General features: G+C 27.9%; 1 protein-coding gene across 2 annotated transcripts in view; it reads left to right on the plus strand.

Annotated features, from left to right (window-relative positions):
* Positions 1–17,921, plus strand: part of LOC107455808 (uncharacterized) — a 33,840-nt gene extending 15,919 nt beyond the window's left edge. Inside the window, exons 7-13 of one of the 2 annotated variants that reach the window (XM_043047125.2) lie at positions 1,543–1,643; positions 3,683–4,005; positions 6,913–6,984; positions 9,986–10,249; positions 11,610–11,699; positions 13,915–14,028; positions 16,563–17,921. In XM_043047125.2, the coding sequence (XP_042903059.1) occupies positions 1,543–1,643; positions 3,683–4,005; positions 6,913–6,984; positions 9,986–10,249; positions 11,610–11,699; positions 13,915–14,028; positions 16,563–16,625 (1,027 nt within the window). In that variant the 3' untranslated portion in view covers positions 16,626–17,921. The remainder of the gene's footprint in view (positions 1–1,542; positions 1,644–3,682; positions 4,006–6,912; positions 6,985–9,985; positions 10,250–11,609; positions 11,700–13,914; positions 14,029–16,562) is intronic. The other variant, XM_021144944.3, reaches the window with a different exon arrangement.
* The last annotated feature ends 1,618 nt before the right edge of the window (positions 17,922–19,539 follow it).

The following is a 19,539-nucleotide window of genomic DNA, read 5'->3' on the forward strand; positions in this document are numbered from 1 at the left end:
AAATGCTATATCTTACCTGGTACATCACCTGGTATTTCCTACCTTGATGTTTTCTTAATTAGATAGTAATAAAATCCAAATAAACCAGGGTTGAAGTAAAATTTGTGTTTCACAAAAAAATTTGATTTGTTAAATAAAGAAAATCAGGCATAAGATTCTGCGAACTTTCTAAACTTTATTATAATATTCTTTACTTTAATTATGATTTAAATATAAAGCTGAACAGTTTGTCGGCCTGTCAATGTACACAAAGGCAAAGTTGGAACAATTATGTAAATTGCGTCAACCTGCTCCAAATTGAAATTCTTGTTTTTTTTTTCCTCCCAAAATTACTCCGAAACTCTAATAATACTCGTTGAGTGAAAAGTGCAACTTGGTAACTAATTTGTGCTCAATAACCAGTTATCACACCTCATTAAAAAATCGGAATCAGAAAAACTATGTGGATAAAGTAGAAAAAGTGATCAGTGAACAATGTGGATTTATGATCAAATCGTTCCATATAGAGTTCGTCAAAAAGTAATGCTTAAAATTCTCAACGTAATTCTTTGATCATAAAATATTATTGTGGAATTACGATTGCATACCAATTCAAGCATGCCATGAAATAAATTGTTAACGAATAGTCGTTTCACTAAACCAAAATTTCCGTCGTAAAGTATTACAAATATTGCGATTTGAAAAACCTTCCAAAAATAATGAAGATTTACAATAATATTGCCTAGAATTGAATTATTTTTCTTTTTTAAATAAATTTAGGAGCTTAATCATTTTTAAAAAACATGTTTGGCGAAAATGTTTCATTCAAAGGTCAAATTTGCATAAATTACCCTACCTAAAATTAGCCTTGCATTGATATAACATTGATGATTGTTTAGATTGGTGCTCATTGATGGTAGATAAAGTTTTATTTGAATTAGGAATTCTATTTAGTTTTTTTCAATTATTGTTAGCGTGCAAATTTATCGAATTATTTAAAATGCATATTTGAATATGATTGAACATTTTTAGACTTTAGTCCTGCTGAAAACCTATGGAGTAAATATTTTACATTATTTATTTATTTAAGTAGTACCTTAGCATTTCTATAGTATTATTTCTATTTGACACTGCATTTTCTTCAGAGCTTGGTTAAATATTATGTTAAATGTAAATTTAAATGTTCATATATGTTTTTTTACAAGCTCTATGCTGCTATGAACATAAAAATTATTAGCAACATTTAATTTCAAAAACCAAACTTACTTGCTCCGAGACCCATTTTTTCTGTTCCAAAATGATTATACTGCTCTTTCAGCCCTGCATATATTAAAATAAACTTTAAGTAATTTAATAATAATATAAATAATGTAGTAATATAATGAAATGTAAAAAATTATTTATCTTTTTTTTTTAAATTTTAGTTGATAGGTATTTTCTGACTTTTTGTTGTTTTCCCACTCTATCACTATTCATGAGACACTATTATCTCATACTTTTAAAGTTAATAAAACATGTGAAAGTTGCAATTTTTGTCTTTACTTATTTCTTCTTCTTTTACAGTGACATACTGGTTAAGGATTTGTCACATGCAGTTGTTGATGCAAACACTGTAGATAGAAACCGTTTTCCACCCAATTCTGCGCTCAAAAGAGTTTTAAATAGTAAGTGTTTTCAATAGTAATCTTCTATAGTTAATGTTGCCTTTTTTTTTTAGATTCATGGTAGCTTAATCTTTATTATGATACTTGTTATTTGTAACCATTCCTCTATGTTATTCGACTCAAGCAGTTACTGGTACTAAACCAATACACTGTAACTCAACCTATTTCAGAGATAAATACATAATGTTGGTTCATCATTCTAGGTATTCATTTTCAACAATGAACTGATAACTAAGCGAACTTGTTTTTTACTATGATTTTTTAAATTTCTTTAAGGCATGATATCTTGCAATCAAAATTCAGACTGTTTTCTGATTTGCTTAAATGCTCAAAAAAGCTTTACTCCGGAGATAATATCTTTTCCAGATAGACGCAAGCAGAATTTACTGTTATTTTATTACCAAATTAAATTTATTGTAAAAGAAATTTTCAACAACATTCAGACTAGCTTAATCAATCAAATTTTATCAGCTCTGTGCTGGATTATAATACAAGTTCCCAATGTTTATCGACTAATGCGAGAAAGATTTGTTTTAACAACAGTTAGAGATTACCATTGATCAAAGTTCCCACCAGATTAAGTGTTTAAATTTTTTAACTGGAATTCTGTGCTTGTTGGTAATACAAATTTTTATGGTTTCCTGACTGTTACAATTACATTTTATTGCTTGCTCATTAAATCAGAGTGTACTACAAAAGATTTAAAAGTGCCTTTTTTCTCACATTTCTCTTTATTGTTTGTTTAAATGCAGTTTTTAAACAAATTGAACTAAGGTGGCGTTTTTAAACTCTTTACAACATAATGAAATTTCTATAAAAGTCAAAAAATTTTTTTTCTAGCAGCTTTACACTAAAGAATATTATAGAAATTTGAAAAAAAGAATTACTCATCGAGTTTGAGTTATCTTTATAATCCTATTATATTCTTAAATAAATATCTATTAAAAATTTGTGAATGAGCAGAATAAAAATAATATAACAAGTGCTAAAGCCGCATAGCCCAAAATTTGTCTTAATGCATGTAATAACAGAATTTTGTACAAGCTTTTTAATATTAAAACAGCTTGATATTTTTTCTTCATGTAATGCAAATGTGCATTAATTCCATCAAAAAGTTTTTCCACTAGGCTAGTATATCCCAAAGCTTAATCCAGGAGTTCCTTTGCCTTCTGGGTTGGGCTCAAACTAACAATCAGGGGTATCTGCAACAGTTTAGATTTTCAAATTCATGACTTTCCATGAATAATCCTAAGATTTTATCTGACAAAAACACATCAAAAATTTAAAAAAGCATTATAACAACATTAATTGAAATGATAAATATAGCCAAAACTGTTATACTCTGCATCTTCATATTTATTGATTTTGAACTTAAAAAACAGAGAAAAGGAAGAGTTGCAGCAATAAACTAGCTGAAAAAATACGAAAGCAAGTAACTAAATACAGTCAGATATATGTAGTTATTTAAAGTTGATTTATTTCTTCTTAAAAGTAAGTGTAATATAAGAAGCCTAAACTAGAATTTTAAATAAACAAAATAAATAATAAATAAAATAATTCTGAAATCACGTAAGATTAAAACATAAATTCGCTCTAGAATTGTTATTTCTTTTTTTGAAAAAGCACCATGATTTGTAAAGAATAGGATAAAAGCATTTAATATTTTAATTGAATATGACTGTAAGTGGGGATTTTGTTACAAATTCAGATATTTGGAACACTGTGAAATTGGGAGGGAAAATGTAAAATTCCATTTTAAAAATTAGATTTTTCGTGGTAAATTTTGTTCAACACCGAAGTCCATGATTTTTCATGACTTTCCAGGTGTGCAGATACCCTGTGCAAGGCTACGCAGTTGAACATTGAAAGCTCTAAACTCAGAGCTGTCTCGGTTGTATGAGGCTGCTTATTAAAAAAAAATATATATATCAAAGCTCTTAATGAATAAGTTATACTGTACTTTACATTTATATGTTTTGCTTAATTGTTCAACTTACAGTAAATTTTAATAACGTATTCTGATATCTATCTATTTTAAGCTGCTGAAAAATCTAAGGTAGGAAAAACACCTGTGAAAATTAGAAAAGAAAAAGCACCCAGAGAGCCATTTTTTAACCAACAGCGTGTGGTGGATAAATCCATTCTGAAGAAAACACGTAGAAATGAATTAACCGACAAAGACATCGATCAGTGGACAATGAATGACATAACTGCAGGATCTAATGGGATTGAGCTGTTTTCAACCCTCTTTTCTGATAATATCAACATTGACAATAAGAGAACAATTTTGTGCACTTTGCAAAATTTAATGCTGGAAAATACGCCACAGTATTTTGATGGATGTTTTTGTAAAGAATTACAAGTAAGTTGTTCACTTTTTTATCTATAAAATAAATAGTAAGATCCCTTTATCAGAGCCGTGGTGGCAAAGGGAAGAGAGCGATGGCTGTTCAATAGGAATTCTGCATTTGGCTCGGACCGACCACAATGCTGATAAGAAATATCCTCATTGGTTGACTGATCATGGATTAGAATCCCCTTGCTATCAGGCTAACCGTAGGAGGTTTTCGTGGTTTACCTCTCCATGTAAGGTAAATGTGGGTTTGTTCCATCGAAACGTGCTCTACAAAGGCATATTTCTCCTAATACATGATCCAGGAGTTCCCTTGTTTTCTGGATCGGGTTAAAAATTACAAGGATACGGAGTTGAACATTGGTCGTCGTAAACTGACAATTGGATCAGCTATTCATCCCGGTTATAAAATAAAATATTTGTTGGTGCATGAAGAAAAAAAGTATGGTTAAAACTAACAGAATATGGTAAAATTTACCGTGCTTCTAACTCTATGGGAACATCAAAACTCTCGGTAATATTTACCAAAATGCTTTGGTAATGATTTTGATAAAATTAATGCTAAAACAATAGTTTTATAATATGTTACAAAATTTGATACTTTTATCATTGCATAAAAACTATTTATTTGATTAAATTTACTGTTTTGTTATGTTTACTAAGTGTGTGATAATAGGAATTATAATTTTAAAAGACAGAATTTCCGGTAAACCGATACCATATGAACGGAAAAGTTATAAAATGAATGGTTTAAATGCCATATATTGTGGTTTAATCAACCAGAATTGTGTTTGTTTTTTTACCAGAAATGTTATAACAGAATATTTTTGCCCGGAAAAATATTCTGGATTGTGCTCTGGAAAAATCCGTATTTTTCTCTAACCGCAATCAGAAAGTTTCCGGAAATCCAAAGTCCGGATGTTTCAAGAAATCATCGATCACATTTATATATAAAAATTCTTGTATATTTTAGTTAAAAATATTAGAACTGGAATTTATACTTGGCATCTCTTTCATTTGTAAATATTTTTTTCTGGTAGATTATTAATGTGATTAGAGATAAAAGTAAACTTACACATAATTATTCATTTAAATTATGCTGCATATAATTCATTTAGAATATCATGTTTTGAAAATTTCAATGATTTAAATTTATAAAGATATTAATTTTTGTGAATGATTTTACTCAAGAAATTTTCAGGATTATTGAGTTGGACTCGCAATCACCCCTGAAATTACAAGGTTTCAGGGTTGAACATTAGTAGTTGTAAACCCGAACTTTGGTCGGTTGTTCAACGCCAATTATAAATAAAATTCGAAAGAAAACGGTTAACTAGCAATAGAAATTAGCAGACTTTCGGTTAATTTTGCCAACATTTTAAAAGCAGGGATGCCAACTGCTCCACTTTCTTATGTAATTGCGTTTTTTTAAAAAAATGGTAGTTTTAGTTTTTTTGCTAAGTTTATCTAAATTACTTGCAAATTAGATGGTACAACTTAGAGAATAAATATTCCTCTCCATGTAACGCAAATGCAGGTTTGTTCCATCAAAAAGACAATTTCTCCGGATAATTGATCCAGGAGTTCCTTTGTCTTCTGGATTGGGTTCAAAATTACTAGGCTATGGAGTTAAACATTAGTAGCTGTAAACCCTAAATTGGGTCTGCTGTTCAATGACAGTTACAAAATAAAATAGAATCCTTTTATCAATACCTTGCATTGCTTATGCTCTTAATTTCTTTGTGGCTTTTAAGGCATTCAGCCTACCACTTCTATCTCTACCTCCATGCTTCATATCCTTTAATCCAATCAGCAGGGTCTTCTTAACTCTTTCAGGAAAGAAGTGCTTACTCTGGCTTGCCCACTTTGGAAGTATAAGTTCTAAAAAGTATGCATACATACTAATACCAATACCAAAGTACTGAATTGAGATTTTAGTCTTGGTATTCTCGCATTTTTTTTGGGAGGGGAGGCACTAATTATTTTCTTTGTCGCATTTTGGAAATAATCATCACAATAAAAAAATTAATTAAAATTGTGAAATCCATTACCGAAGAAAAGATTGACGAACTCACACGAATTGAACTCCTCAAATGTGTGTTTCGTTTCGAGATTAGGTTGTAATAAATAGTATCGTATATAAAATTTCGGATTTAAAATCTATAGCAATCACTGCAAAAAGTTTGATAGTAGTCAATCAATAGCAAAAAAATCTGCCTTAAAAAGTAAATACTCAAATGCACGATTCGAATATTTCATATTGTTTGAAATATATCGGGATATTTAAAAACCATGTGAAAATGAATATCAATAACTGCTGTAATTTCAATCGAAACATTACATCGATTTATGATACTATCTGTGTAAATTGAGCGCATCAAAAGGTGATTTATATCCACCTTCCCACCCAAAAAATTGTCTTAAAAATAAAATTAATTGTAGCTAATAAGCTAAATGAATTTTTCTTTATCAACCAATCTTTATCCCAAAAATATTTTAACTGGAAAAAACTATCCTTATACAGGGTTAGCTCAATTAAATAGCTCCTAACTAAGCTATTAGGACTGTTTCGACTGTTTCTTCATTTTTACGAATAAGAACTCTGTATTTCGAAGGTAAAAAATCAGAATAGGTAGAAATACTGTATGTTTAATATTCTTATTTAAATTGTTTAATTGTTTCTGCCTAGTAAGCATATCTTTAATGTATCCTTTAAATAATGAAAATTACAGTTCTGTGCTTGAAAATGTGATTAATTATTTAAAAATTAAAAGTTTAAAATATGTCTGTTTTTTCACACTCTGAAGCTAAATTTTAACTAAAAAGACAATTTATCCATGCTCCACTTTTTTGTATGTGAACATTATATTTGTTTTTAGCTTTTAATTAAAAAATTTTTTCTGTTTTATCAAAAAGCTTTGGAATAAATATGGAAAGCAAAGAAATGCTCAGCTTATACGTCCATCATCGTTTGGCGTATGTATGAATGTAAGTATTGTTTCCTATTATAAATTTTTTTTTATAAACAAAATATTTGTTTTCATGTAATTTTACTAAGAATATAGTTTTTAAAAGGCGTAATGTTTTGCTATTATAATATTTTTTATATTTATTCTGCACCTATTGCACAAAGCGTAGTTTGGGCTGAAATTTGTGTGCTTAATTGTAATGTATTGCTTTTTAGCAATGTTACTCAATAAAGTTGGAGCGGTTAACTTTTGTTATCAACAAATAGTTTTAGGTGACTTCAAGCACTAATAATTTAAGAACTGTAAAACATGCTGTTAGTGCCGATCATTAGTTAAAAGAAAGCAGGAATGGCATTTTGTCTTTAAAGAACCTTTTTTTCCAAGGAGAGTGGAAGAAGTTGAAAAATATTTGAAGAAATTTTACAAAATAAAAAGAGCACAACAAAATGGTAACCAAGATAACCAATGCTATTTTGTAGCAATGAGTATTTTCAGACATGCTTAAATTGAAAGAAATTATTTTTACTTTTGTATCAGAAATAAATATACTTAGGTTATTTGTTTTAGTTTTAGGTAAAATTTTCAAATGTATTTATCATTACATAGTTCTCCCTAGAAATAAAAAAGGGCAGGTTGTTTACTCACAGAAAAGGTCACTTTGAGTTTTGAAAGGTTTACACTTAACAAATTTATCAAAATATGTAATTTGTAATAATTGAATTTGATCCTCAATTTTTAAAGTACCCTTTTATAATATTTTATGCATATATTTCACGAAGTAATTCTCTCTCATTATTAAAATAACAGAGAAAGTTAAAGCTTTTGAAAACTAATTGAAGGAAAGCTAAAAAAACAATATCTGTATAAATTTTCTTTAAAAATACAGAAAAAAAATTATTTGATGAACAACTTTGAAGCTACTTTTTTTTTTACATTTAATCTTAAAATTTGAGAAAATAAAAATTTAAAAGTACATTTTTATATAAAAAAGATATTTGTTAAAATTAAGTAAATGGTAAAACTTAAAGCACTAAAAAATACATAATTATACCTTCCCACCCAAATAAAAGAATATCTCTGAGGCCAAATCTAATGCTAATTTTCTCTATGTAACTAGACACAACATAAAAAAAAATGATATTAAAATGAAGGAATGAAATTAAAAATTAAAGTTAAATAATTATCAATAACAAAATAAATCAGAAATGGATTTTTCATTAAAATAGGTGGTTAAAAAAGCAATCTTTTCCTGAAAAAAAAAAAGGTAACACAAAGTGCTTTTAAGAGATGGTGACTTACTTATACAAAAAAGGTCAAGAAGGTGCATTTATAGGGATCAAATTTATAGGGCCACCCTTCTAAAAACGCTTAAGGAGAAACACTGTCATTATTTAAGAGTCAGTTTGAATGCAAACATTTTACAGGATAAAAAAATTATGCTATTTGTAACAGTGAATTCAATATGTAGTTTATGTGTTTAGTATTTTATTTCTAAATTAATTATGAATTCAATTTGATTATAATATTTTAACATCCCTGAATATAATTATAAAATTAGGTTCTATACTCCTTTTGAGTAGAAAATTTAAAGAAGTTTTTTCCGGGGGTGTGCTGGGACTTACTCAAAGGAGCGCACAGCCTGGAGCTTTATTCTTGCATCAATTCTGCCTTTTTTAAGTTTGTAATCGCATAGTTTTTCACTTTAAGTTTGTTAATATGTTTTCTATAATTAATTGTTTTTCTATAACAATTTTGTGGTTAACATAAGCCCCCTTCAAAGTTTGTCGACTATCAACAACTTCTTATTTATTTTGTTCGTTTTGTAGTTCAAAAGTTATGAGTGAAATTATTATTTTTTTAGTAATGTGATAGAAAAGCTAATTGTTGACTGTTAATTTTATTAAATTTATATGATATTTAATTGCAATTGCAGAATTATGACTTTAGTATTGTGTGTTTGCATTTTGAATGTGTGAAGTGCACATAAATATCTGAATGAATGACAACTAAAAAATTTTTTTATGTAGATATGTATAAAATAAATAACTAAATTGAAAAAAAAAATTAAAAATTTCGCCATAAGCTTAGAAATTGGGTATTGTTGATTATCTTTATGTATACTACTATATATTTCTAAATATTAGCCCATCCATGCAGAAGTCTTAAGTAAGTTTTTTCTTTGAAAATTTTCCCTAAATGAAATAGCTATATGTAAGTAGACATAAAAAAAATAATAATAAGACACCCTATTTTTGTGCATAGCTATCAATTTTCTTTTTGGACTACTCAGCCACCATTGCAGCAAAATAACTTGGGCCCTTATTGGAGTAATATTAACGAATTTTGGCTCAATAAGGGTTCAAAGGGCCAATATTTTTCCGATATGTGCCTGAAATTTTATAATCTTTATTCAGCCAATAAGAGCCCTATATAGGCCAACATTGACACTGCATAAGACCAATATTAAAAAAATCTAGACATAATTAAATCTAGAAAAATTAAATTTATATTGTTCCCTCAGATCATGCTCATATCGGAACTATATTGAGCTAATTTTGAGCCCAACTGGAACCAAGCTATAATTGTTGCTAGAGCATCTTAGTCTATTTGTTTACTTTTTTTTTACCCTTTTATTCTCAAGAAATCAACTTAGTAGTTCTACTAGCAGTTCAACTTGGCAAAAATCCAAAGTAAATCAAACACTTAGAGCAAGAGCCAGCTGATTTAACTATTTCTATTCCTTTTGCTGTTTTATGAGAAAAATGAGCAGTAAAAATCAATCTTAATTATACTATTTTCTGACTGTCATTTTCAAGTGTTTTCTTTTCAATTGCTATTTCCAGGTATTTTATTTTCAAGTATTATTCTATGCATTTATGTTTTGTATGTACCATTTTACAATAATATTGCTAAATGCTAGACCTTATATTTGGAATAATATGATATTCATATTTATTTTATTTTTTAAATGATTCTTTTCTAAATTACATTTCTTATAATGTGCACTTTTCATTTTTTAGAATAATGAATCAGAGGAAATAATATCTGAACACTCAAATTTCGTTGTACAGTCCTTTCAAAATCTTTCTCTTGAAAACTCTCCGGCAAACTCTCCAGCAAGGTCTGATGATTACGATCCAGGCATTGACAACATGGCACCGCCAGATGCAGGCAACATGGCTGACTCTTTTGCATTTGAAAATCCCATATCAAACCACCCATCTAGGAGAAGTGGTTTATTTGACGATGATTTAAAATCTGTCATGGTCACTCCCCCAGAAATGGTAATCGGTTGTTTTAAGATTCTTACTTTTCTATTTTTTAAAAATCTTTTTAAAGTAAAAGTTCACCTAGAAGCTTAATATCTCTAAAGCATCTTTTAGCGTTTAGAAAGACTGTAAGCATTTTTCTAGTCTATGTTTTTTTTTTAAATTCTTTAAATAATTGAAATAAAAATTAAATGATCCTGCACAAAATTGACTCCCCATTTGTTGATAAATACATTATTATCTTTGAAACACAAGATAGATAGCAGAGATGATTGTGCTCTGGAAAAAATCGGGATTTCCGGATTTTTCGCTAACCGTGATCCGGAAATCCAAGGTCCATAAGTTTCAAGAAATCATCGATGTATAAATATTCTTGTATATTTTATTTAAAAACATTAGAACTAGAATTTATACTTGGCATCTCTTCCATTTGTAAATATTTTTTCTGATAGAATAATAAATGTGGTTAGAGATAAAAGTAAACTTATACATAATTATTAATTTAAATTGTGCTGCATGTAATTTATTTAGAATTTCATGTTGTGAGAATATCAATGATTTAAATTTATAAAGACATTAATTTTTTGAAATGCGTCATTAATGATTTTACTCAAGAAATTTTCAGGATTTTTGAGTTGGGCTCACAATCACCCCTGTAGATAGTACATTGCAAAATGATTCCATAGTGTTAATCAACATGTTTTTCACATCATTGAGCTTCAAAATTAATGATAAAATGTAAAATTAATCAGTCTCCTTAACTAATTAAAGACTGCTAATTGAATCCATTCATATCAAAAGCAATACTGTTTTTCATATCAATGCATATTGGGTAAACAAAGTAATAAAGAATTTTTAAAATATATTTTATTATATATTCTAAAAAGACAACCATAACTTATCCCTACATTGATGCTTTACAAATAATTTATATTAATCAGATTAGAAGTTTCAGAGTTCTACTTAATTGGGCTTAACAAGTTTCTAATAATTGAACTCTTCCGATTGCTGAATCTCCCGATTTCATGATTGACAACAAAAATTATAACTTTCAGATTTCTTTAACAAACCAAAGCATCACACTTCACCAACAAGTAGTTTATATGTCTCTCAAAGTTACAGGTAAATCGTGCCGATTTATTTATTTATTGCTATTTTTTGTACACGATCTTTATGTTTTTAGAGGGAAAAGATGTTCTTTTTCAAGTATTTTTTATCTGTCCTTTTTTTCTCATTCAGTTGCTATTTTTTTAAATCCTGCAACATTTATTACTAATAAACTTTTATTGTTTAATAAACTTATAGTTGGCAACTGTTAAAAACCTACAGTAATTTGCATCCTGTTAACTGCTTTTTTTACCCCTTCAAAATTTAGGCTCAACCTATAACCATGAGATTTGAAACCAAACCAATAACATTAAGTACAGAAAAGGTGAAAAATGCCATTTGGAATGTTGTTGAACAGGTACTTTATTTAAGATTTTATTGTAGTTTTTAAAATTAATCCTTAGCTGTAAATATATTTCATTATTTGAGAGGCTCATGAACATTTTAACCAAATCAATTTATTATGTATTAACAATAAACTGTTTTTATTAAGCAGAATATTTTCAAATGTTCTGCAACATGACTTATTAATTTATACAAATGTTCTGGAAGCATTTCACAGTGAAAAAAATCAACTTTACGTTAAAATACTATATTTTCGTTTATCAAAATACAGGATGACACTCAGATGCACTACATTATTTTTTAAACCAAGGCAAACATTCTTGATTTGTTACTTTTTCAATCAAGTACAAAATTTTGTTGATGATGATGAATTTTCGAAGAGACAAGTGCCTAGATGCTGCACCATTTGCAAACACAAACATTCGCAGGTCTGTTGTTCCAACAATTTTTTCATCTTCATCGAAAGCATTTGGTCTTTTAGAAACGCTCTCACTTATTCAAGATACAAATTGTTCTGCAGGACTTCTGTTCTTCGACACACGTAACAGTTTTAGGCACTTTCTGCTTCTGGGTACATATATATACATATATATTAACAATTTTAAATATACATTTTAATGTGTTGTATATTTAGTTCATTGTTAAATATAGAAGAGTTCTTGTCATTTTTTAACAGAGTCAAAAACAGTTACAGAAAAATCGATGGTTGATATTTTATGAAATTAAGTGCCTTATATGTGTATACATATATATAAATGCTATGCGTGAAGGTTTTGTGCTACGAGGGTGATGGGTTAAAACAATTTTTCAAAAATGAATAAATGTTTTTAAAAGATGTAATTTTCAGGTTTTGGTAGGAATTCAAATTTGTAGCCACACTAACTTCCGTGCTGATTTTCGAGAGTAATCAGTTTGGTTTCTAAAATTTGCAAGCTTTTTAACTGCTTTCCTTACCAATTTTTTTGAAGGAAAAAAAAATCAACATATTTTTTTATTTCTTTAATAAATCGAAGGAAGGAACTTATACAAAATATAATACACAAGTTCTAAGTTGAAATTTTAATTTTTTATGTGTAAAAAAAATTAAATTTACTATCAGTTTCCTATCCCAAATTATCTTGGGTAAATGAAAAAAATTTAAATATTAGTCTTTGTATTTGTTCACATCTTCATTATCTGAAAAAGCATTACTTTCGCGAAAGCCATGTTTTTTAAACTCTTTTTTTTCTATATAAATTCATCAATCATCGTATATGCAATTGTACAAAACACGTCTGCAGTCTCACAAATAGCAAAACTCCCTAAGAAAAATTGGCAAACTACCAATCATAGCAAATTATTGTTTTTTGTTTTACTTCCAACCAAATAAAAACGTAATAAAACAAAACATATTGATGAATTCTGGTCTGCGCAAGTTAATATGGGATAATAAATATTTGCAATACATACATATCCAAATTAACTCAGGATAATCAAGAAAGCGGTTAAAATGCACATTTGTGAGAAAAAAAAATTTTGANTACTTCCCACCAAATAAAAACGTAATAAAACAAAACGTATTGATGAATTCTGGTCTGCGCGAGTTAATACAGGATAATAAATATTTGCTATACATACATATCCAAATTAACTCAGGATAATCAAGAAAGCGGTTAAAATGCACATTTTGGCGAGAAAAAAATTTTGAAAATTATTTCTTTCATTTTCTGAAGCTTTAAAGTTGATAACACATTTTAGAGAAATGATCGATAGCATAATGTTATTTTTAAGAGTATCCTGGTATTTTAGGGAAAACAAATTTCCTTCTTTCAAAACAGTGTTCATTGAGTTGCATGTTGAGACAGGAAAATTATTCAGCTTTGGAAATCTAAAAAATAACAAATTGCATAGTATGTGCTTGTTTGTGCTTATTAATAGCATTAATGCTGGAAGAATGTTTCTGAAGTGTAAAAATGTGTTAAGCGATGTATAATATTTTATACCAAAAAAATCTATTCAGTTGAGTAGAAATATTAATATTGCATAAAATTGAAGGAAATTTTTTTTTCAGCACTTTAATATGTGTTTATATTACAATATTTACCATGTTTGGTTTTCAGTTTATATGCTAATTATGTTTCATTATATTTGTGTATATTGTGACCTTGTTTTTATTTTTAAATGATCTGAACAATCAATTAATATGAAGATAAAGATTTCGTTAAATTTTGGCTGTTTTATATTTTCAGGCTGAAGAAACATTACTGACAGAATTGCACCAGAAGTTACAAAAAGTTTTTTATGATGAGTTTATGCCTTTGCAGTATGTTTTCACCACTCTATTAATATTGGCAAATGAAAAGGTAAATTGCAAATTTTCTGTATAGGGGCCTGGAGCAATTTAGTTATAAACCTTTTTGATACTTATTTTTTCAAACTATGCTTGAGTATTGTTTTCAGATAGGTATTTTAAAGCTGTTTTTTTTGTAGTTTTAACTAAATTCACCAAATTTTATTTTTTGTTTTGTTTAATGGAAATTTATAATACATGCTCTCCTTAGAGATTTGGAATTGTGGCTTATCATTATTACTCCTAGCTTTTCACTCACATTATTTTATGTAGTATGTACTACCAAATTACAAGTTTTATACTTATTTGTTATAAGTAGTGCATTATTCTGTTTATAAAATTTTATGCCTTTAAAATTAAATATTTCATGTCAAATAAAATAAAACAGGGCTGCCACAAAACAGGAAAAAGTCGGGGAATTCTATCAATCAAGAAAAATTAGGGAGATATCAAGAAAATTAATTATAATACCCAAAAAGTTAAGGAAAATTACTTAACAGAAGCTTAATGTGCCTCAAAGTACAATATTTTGTCAAAAAAATTTATCTTATAGTAATTTATATTTATTTCTTTATTTTCAAGTCTAGTAACAAGTATAAGTGTTAAGTAATATATTTTATGAAAAAAAATAAGGTCTGACTGAAATATAAATAAAACAATGTACAAAAATACAGGGGAATTCTATAAAATCAAGAACTTTGAAAAAAAGATTCAAATGACACAAAGCCATATTTCACAATAATTATCTACAAAACAAATGTAATAATTTTAAACATTTGAGAAATTATAATAACCATTAAAAAAATTGCATAGTACTTTAAAAGTTGCAGGCTATTAGAGTACAATCTGATACGTTTAGAACATTATGTCAAATGAAACATTACATCTCGCTCTTTCTCATTAAATGCAGGCTCAATATAAATGGGTTGTATGTGAGCTAACTAATTGATACTGTTTTTTTTTTTTTTCAATGCAGCTTCTAGAGACAAATTTTTTATATCTTGTTGTTCTATATATATTACTAGTAGTTTATTGCTCCCTCAATAAAATTATACAAGAAACTGTTAAAACTTTTTGTACTAAACAAAGTAATAATTCTTGAATTAAAATAGCATATTTTATTATTCATTTGAGATAAAATTAGCATTTATTATAATCAAATAGAACCAATTATAGTTTTCTAGTTTGTCACGGCCTTTTTTAAAAAGTAATTGGCATATGTATATTGTTCCAGAAAAATTTAATTTATTTTTTTCTTTGGTCCACTCTTTGATAAATAAATATTGGTTTCAGCAAACTGAATAATTAAATATTCTTTCTAACCAAATACTTGTTGCCTTCCAATTTGATACCCTGGACAATTTTTTGTAAAATTCTTTTTTCTGTCATTACACGAGAAAGACTTAGAGATGCCAAATATTACGATTTATCCGCGATTATTAAAATTTTGTCGAGACTATGGTCTTATGTTTGAGTAATAAAAAATAGCAGTTTTTGAGTATTTAATTTAAATTCTGCTTAAAATAGCTTTCTTTTCGCCCAAACTATCTACAGTTATGAAATCTTGTTGTTTGAAACTTATCTATAAAAATTTTTTCTATGTTTCTAAATAAATAAAAATGATTTGATAGAAACAAGAAATAAAGAAATCACATCATTCTTTCTACAAAAAAAGCTAAAGAATATAAACTCAAATCTAAAATGCTATGAGCATAAATTTTGAGTGGTTCAAGTGCAGAATGATAAAAAGGCAAGGCATGTTCTAGTTCAACCTAAAACCAGACAATTGATTCCAAGTAATCAATTTAATTTTATTTTATTGGGAAATAATAAAAAAATTCAGTGTTATAAGTTTTCTTAGTTAGTACTTTTATCTAAGTTACTTTTTTATAATAAATTCAAGCATAATTTTATTAATATTATGTAGATAAATAGAATTAAGTAATATATACTCCTTAAAATTGCACCAGTTTGAATTTTGTAAATGCTAATATATAGAGTAACCCAGGTTCAGTGGGGCAAACTTTAATAGAAGGTAGGGGATGGATGGAAATATCTTCATTCGCCGTTTGGTGTTGTTGTTAACAAGAGTGTTAATGGAAACAGACCACCACCATTGGCCACCATGTTCTCCTGATTTAAGCAGTATGGATTTATTTATTTGGGGAGCACTGAAGAGTTTTTTTGTACTCAATATCTGTGGATTCTGCAATGGATTTGGTTGCAAGAATCTTCTGTGCTGCTACACATGGTGTGTAGCGTTTCAAAAAGTGCTTATTTTCGATTTTGTTTTTTAAAAGCCCTTAAAGGTACTTTTTTAATTGGGTGTTTTTTAAAAGTGCTTAATTTTCCCTTTTCAATGATGAGATTTTTTTCTTCACCTTGTCGATTTTCACCACATATTATGCAAAAGTGTGCTTTTTTCATTGTTCTATACAGCGTTTTCACAATTTATTCAACCACAATCTATTTCGGTGTACCCTCAGTCGTTAGCATATGAAAGGGCCAATTTTTTTCAATGTCTACTAATTACTTTTATTTTTACAGTGCCTACTACTGGAAAATGATTCGTTGGGAGAAATAAAGGTTATGAAAGATATTCTAGAATGAGCAGAGGACATAGTGCATAAAGCACCAAAATTATTTGCTTAATATTTATATTTTTCTAACATTGTGTTGTAAATAACATTTTCATATTTATATACTATTGATGATATTGCATAATGGACCAAAATAATTTTCTGAAAAATATATTTATCTAAAACTTACGTTGTACAGTGCACCAACAAAAAAAAAAGGACCACTCTCAATAACTTTTAATCTTATGATCGGATTTACACGTTTTAAAACTCAATGGTTCGAGAGGGTGACCTCAAATGTTCTAATTATTAAATCCTGACGATATTTTAAGTTATGAAATCAGATACAAAAAATTACCTTCTCTGAATAAACATACCTTTTTTCTTTGTTGTTGACAGACTCGGATTTCTGACTTCCGAAATTGGGTGCAGCCACAATCTGGGAAATACGGTCCCAATAGTTTGGTCAGGAGAGCTCCGAAAACTTGCAACCCTTAATTTTTTTTATTATGTATTGCGTTATATCTTGTGAACTTTTTAAGTGAATTGAAAGAAATTTACACTCAATTCTGAAATAGTTCATTAAAAAATAATTCCATGCAAAAAATAACTTTTAGTAAATATTTATTATTTCATTTAAGAATGGTTGAAAAAATTTTGAATTGTAAGGTATAAACTTTTTGCATCATTTTAATGTAATTTTATAGAGCAAAATATGAAACAAAATCTGTTGAATAGATATTGAATTTCGAAACAGTCAACTACTTAAAATTCGATTTGTCAGGAACTACTCTACCGATTATGTTGAAATTTTGTACTTTACGATATAAAATTACATTCTTTAAAATGATGCAAAAATTTTATACCTTACTATTTAAAATTTTCTTGACCATCCTTAAAATAAATATTTACTATAAGTTATTTTTTGCATGGGATTATCTTTGGTTGTGAATTTATAATTGTGTGTGAATTTTTTTTTTAATCCTCTTAAAAAGTTCTCGAAATATGCAAAGTAAAATTAACATCAAGGGGCTCAAATTTTGGATCTCTCTCCTGACCAAACTATTGGGACCATATTTCAAAGATTGCGCCTACCCTATATTTTGGGGGTCAGTAGTCCGAATCCATTTAACAGAAGATATGTTTGTTTATTCAGGGAAAGTACGTTATTATCGTCTACACTTAGTAATAAGCCACCTCGAGCCATTAAGATTGAGTCTTAGAATGTAAAAAATCTGAAATCAAGTTATTTGGGTTTTTTAGATCAGTGTACATAGAAGTATATCTTTTGTTTGTTGATTACTTGTATAAATTTGTTATGATGTAATATTTTGCCTTTTTTTTTACGTTGTGTGAAATCAACTTTGAAAAATATCCATTATTTTTTATTATTCTCTGTAATTTTTTTTTCCTTGTTGAATTAAACATGACATTTCAATTTATAAATAATATCTCATTTTTTTAAAAATATCTACCTGATTTGGTTCTAGATGATTAAGTGGTTTGTAGACTTTTTTTTTTTAATCTGCCATTTTTATTTCCTTGTGTTAAAGAAGATGATGGTACGTCCTTATACTAATTACCCAAAGATTGAGTAGTCGCTAAATTTTATTGTTTACCTGACATATGTTGAAAAAGCTTGTGGGGGGGGGGCAGAAGGCTAAAAAAAAATTCTGTTTCATGAACAGGCTCATATTACAAGAAAATGAGCCTCCAATTCGCCTGGTCTCGTTATGCGTGAAATTTGTTTAGCCCTAACTGGCAAATAATGCGATTAATTGTTGTTATGAAGAATGGATGATAATTATCCAAGCAATTTTGACTAACAAAAAGCGAAAACTTAATTATTTGTGTACAAAGATTTATTTATGTGCACTTTTTCGTGTTGCTTGTTTCAAATAACTTATTTTGGCTAGAAGAAACCAGCGATAACACATTTATATCATAAAATGAAATAAAGCAGTATATATGCTAGTAACATAATTTTATTGCTTGTAAAATTAGTTAATGATTCTTATTCATCCCCAGGGTTTGTAGTTGTCCTGATTTTTTGCAAGTTCTGGACATCCCATTTAAAAAAAGTATATTTGAAAAATCGAAAGATTTGGATTTTTAATCCAATATCTTTTTACTATAATTAATAATATCAAAATTCCATTGTTCAAATTTTTGCAGGGGCTGTCTTTTAATTATATACATAGTTCAGGCATATAGCATAACCTCATTGTTTAAAATTTTTTTGGAATTCACTCATTTTATGTAAAAAAATTTTTTTTATTTAAGTGATTACTTCAGGTGTCATACAGTTATTTGTTTATGCAAGTGCAGTTACAAATTAAGTAGGGTGGACTTATGTAGTTTCAATTTTTTTTATTCGTCTCTTTAAAATTGATAGATTAATATTAACCAATATATACTGAAACTGTTTATTTTCTGTAATTCAACAGTAGTATTAAAATTTCCTGTGCATTGAAGTTGTTCAATATTGATAAAAATTACTGTTCTGAACAAATTAATTCTGAAATTAAAAATATTATATTTTTCGCAATAAATTTTTGTTATCAATACATTAAGAGAAGTAATGTATAATGTATTTTTAATATTGTTTACGTTATTCAAACATTGCCTGATGTATACTGATATTACCAAAAATTTTGCTTTTTTTTTGTCTTTGATTTACTACAAAGACTTTCATCCTGTCTATTATTAGTTTAGTAAACAACATCTGCAAATATCTTTTTTCTATTATTCTGCAGTAACTCTTCATTATATTAAGTTTGTCACGGAAATGAAGGAAAAAAAAAAGCAAGATAAGACCAAGTTCATCATAAAACAATGAAGACAACCCGAAATTTCTAAAAAAAATATTAATGAATGTGTTTTTTTTTTTCCGTATGTAATCTTTGAAAAACAGCAGATACTGAAAAAAAAAAATCATAACTACA

This window comes from Parasteatoda tepidariorum, chromosome 9 (genome assembly GCF_043381705.1).
Source record: "Parasteatoda tepidariorum isolate YZ-2023 chromosome 9, CAS_Ptep_4.0, whole genome shotgun sequence".
Taxonomy (NCBI): Eukaryota; Metazoa; Arthropoda; class Arachnida; order Araneae; family Theridiidae; genus Parasteatoda; species Parasteatoda tepidariorum.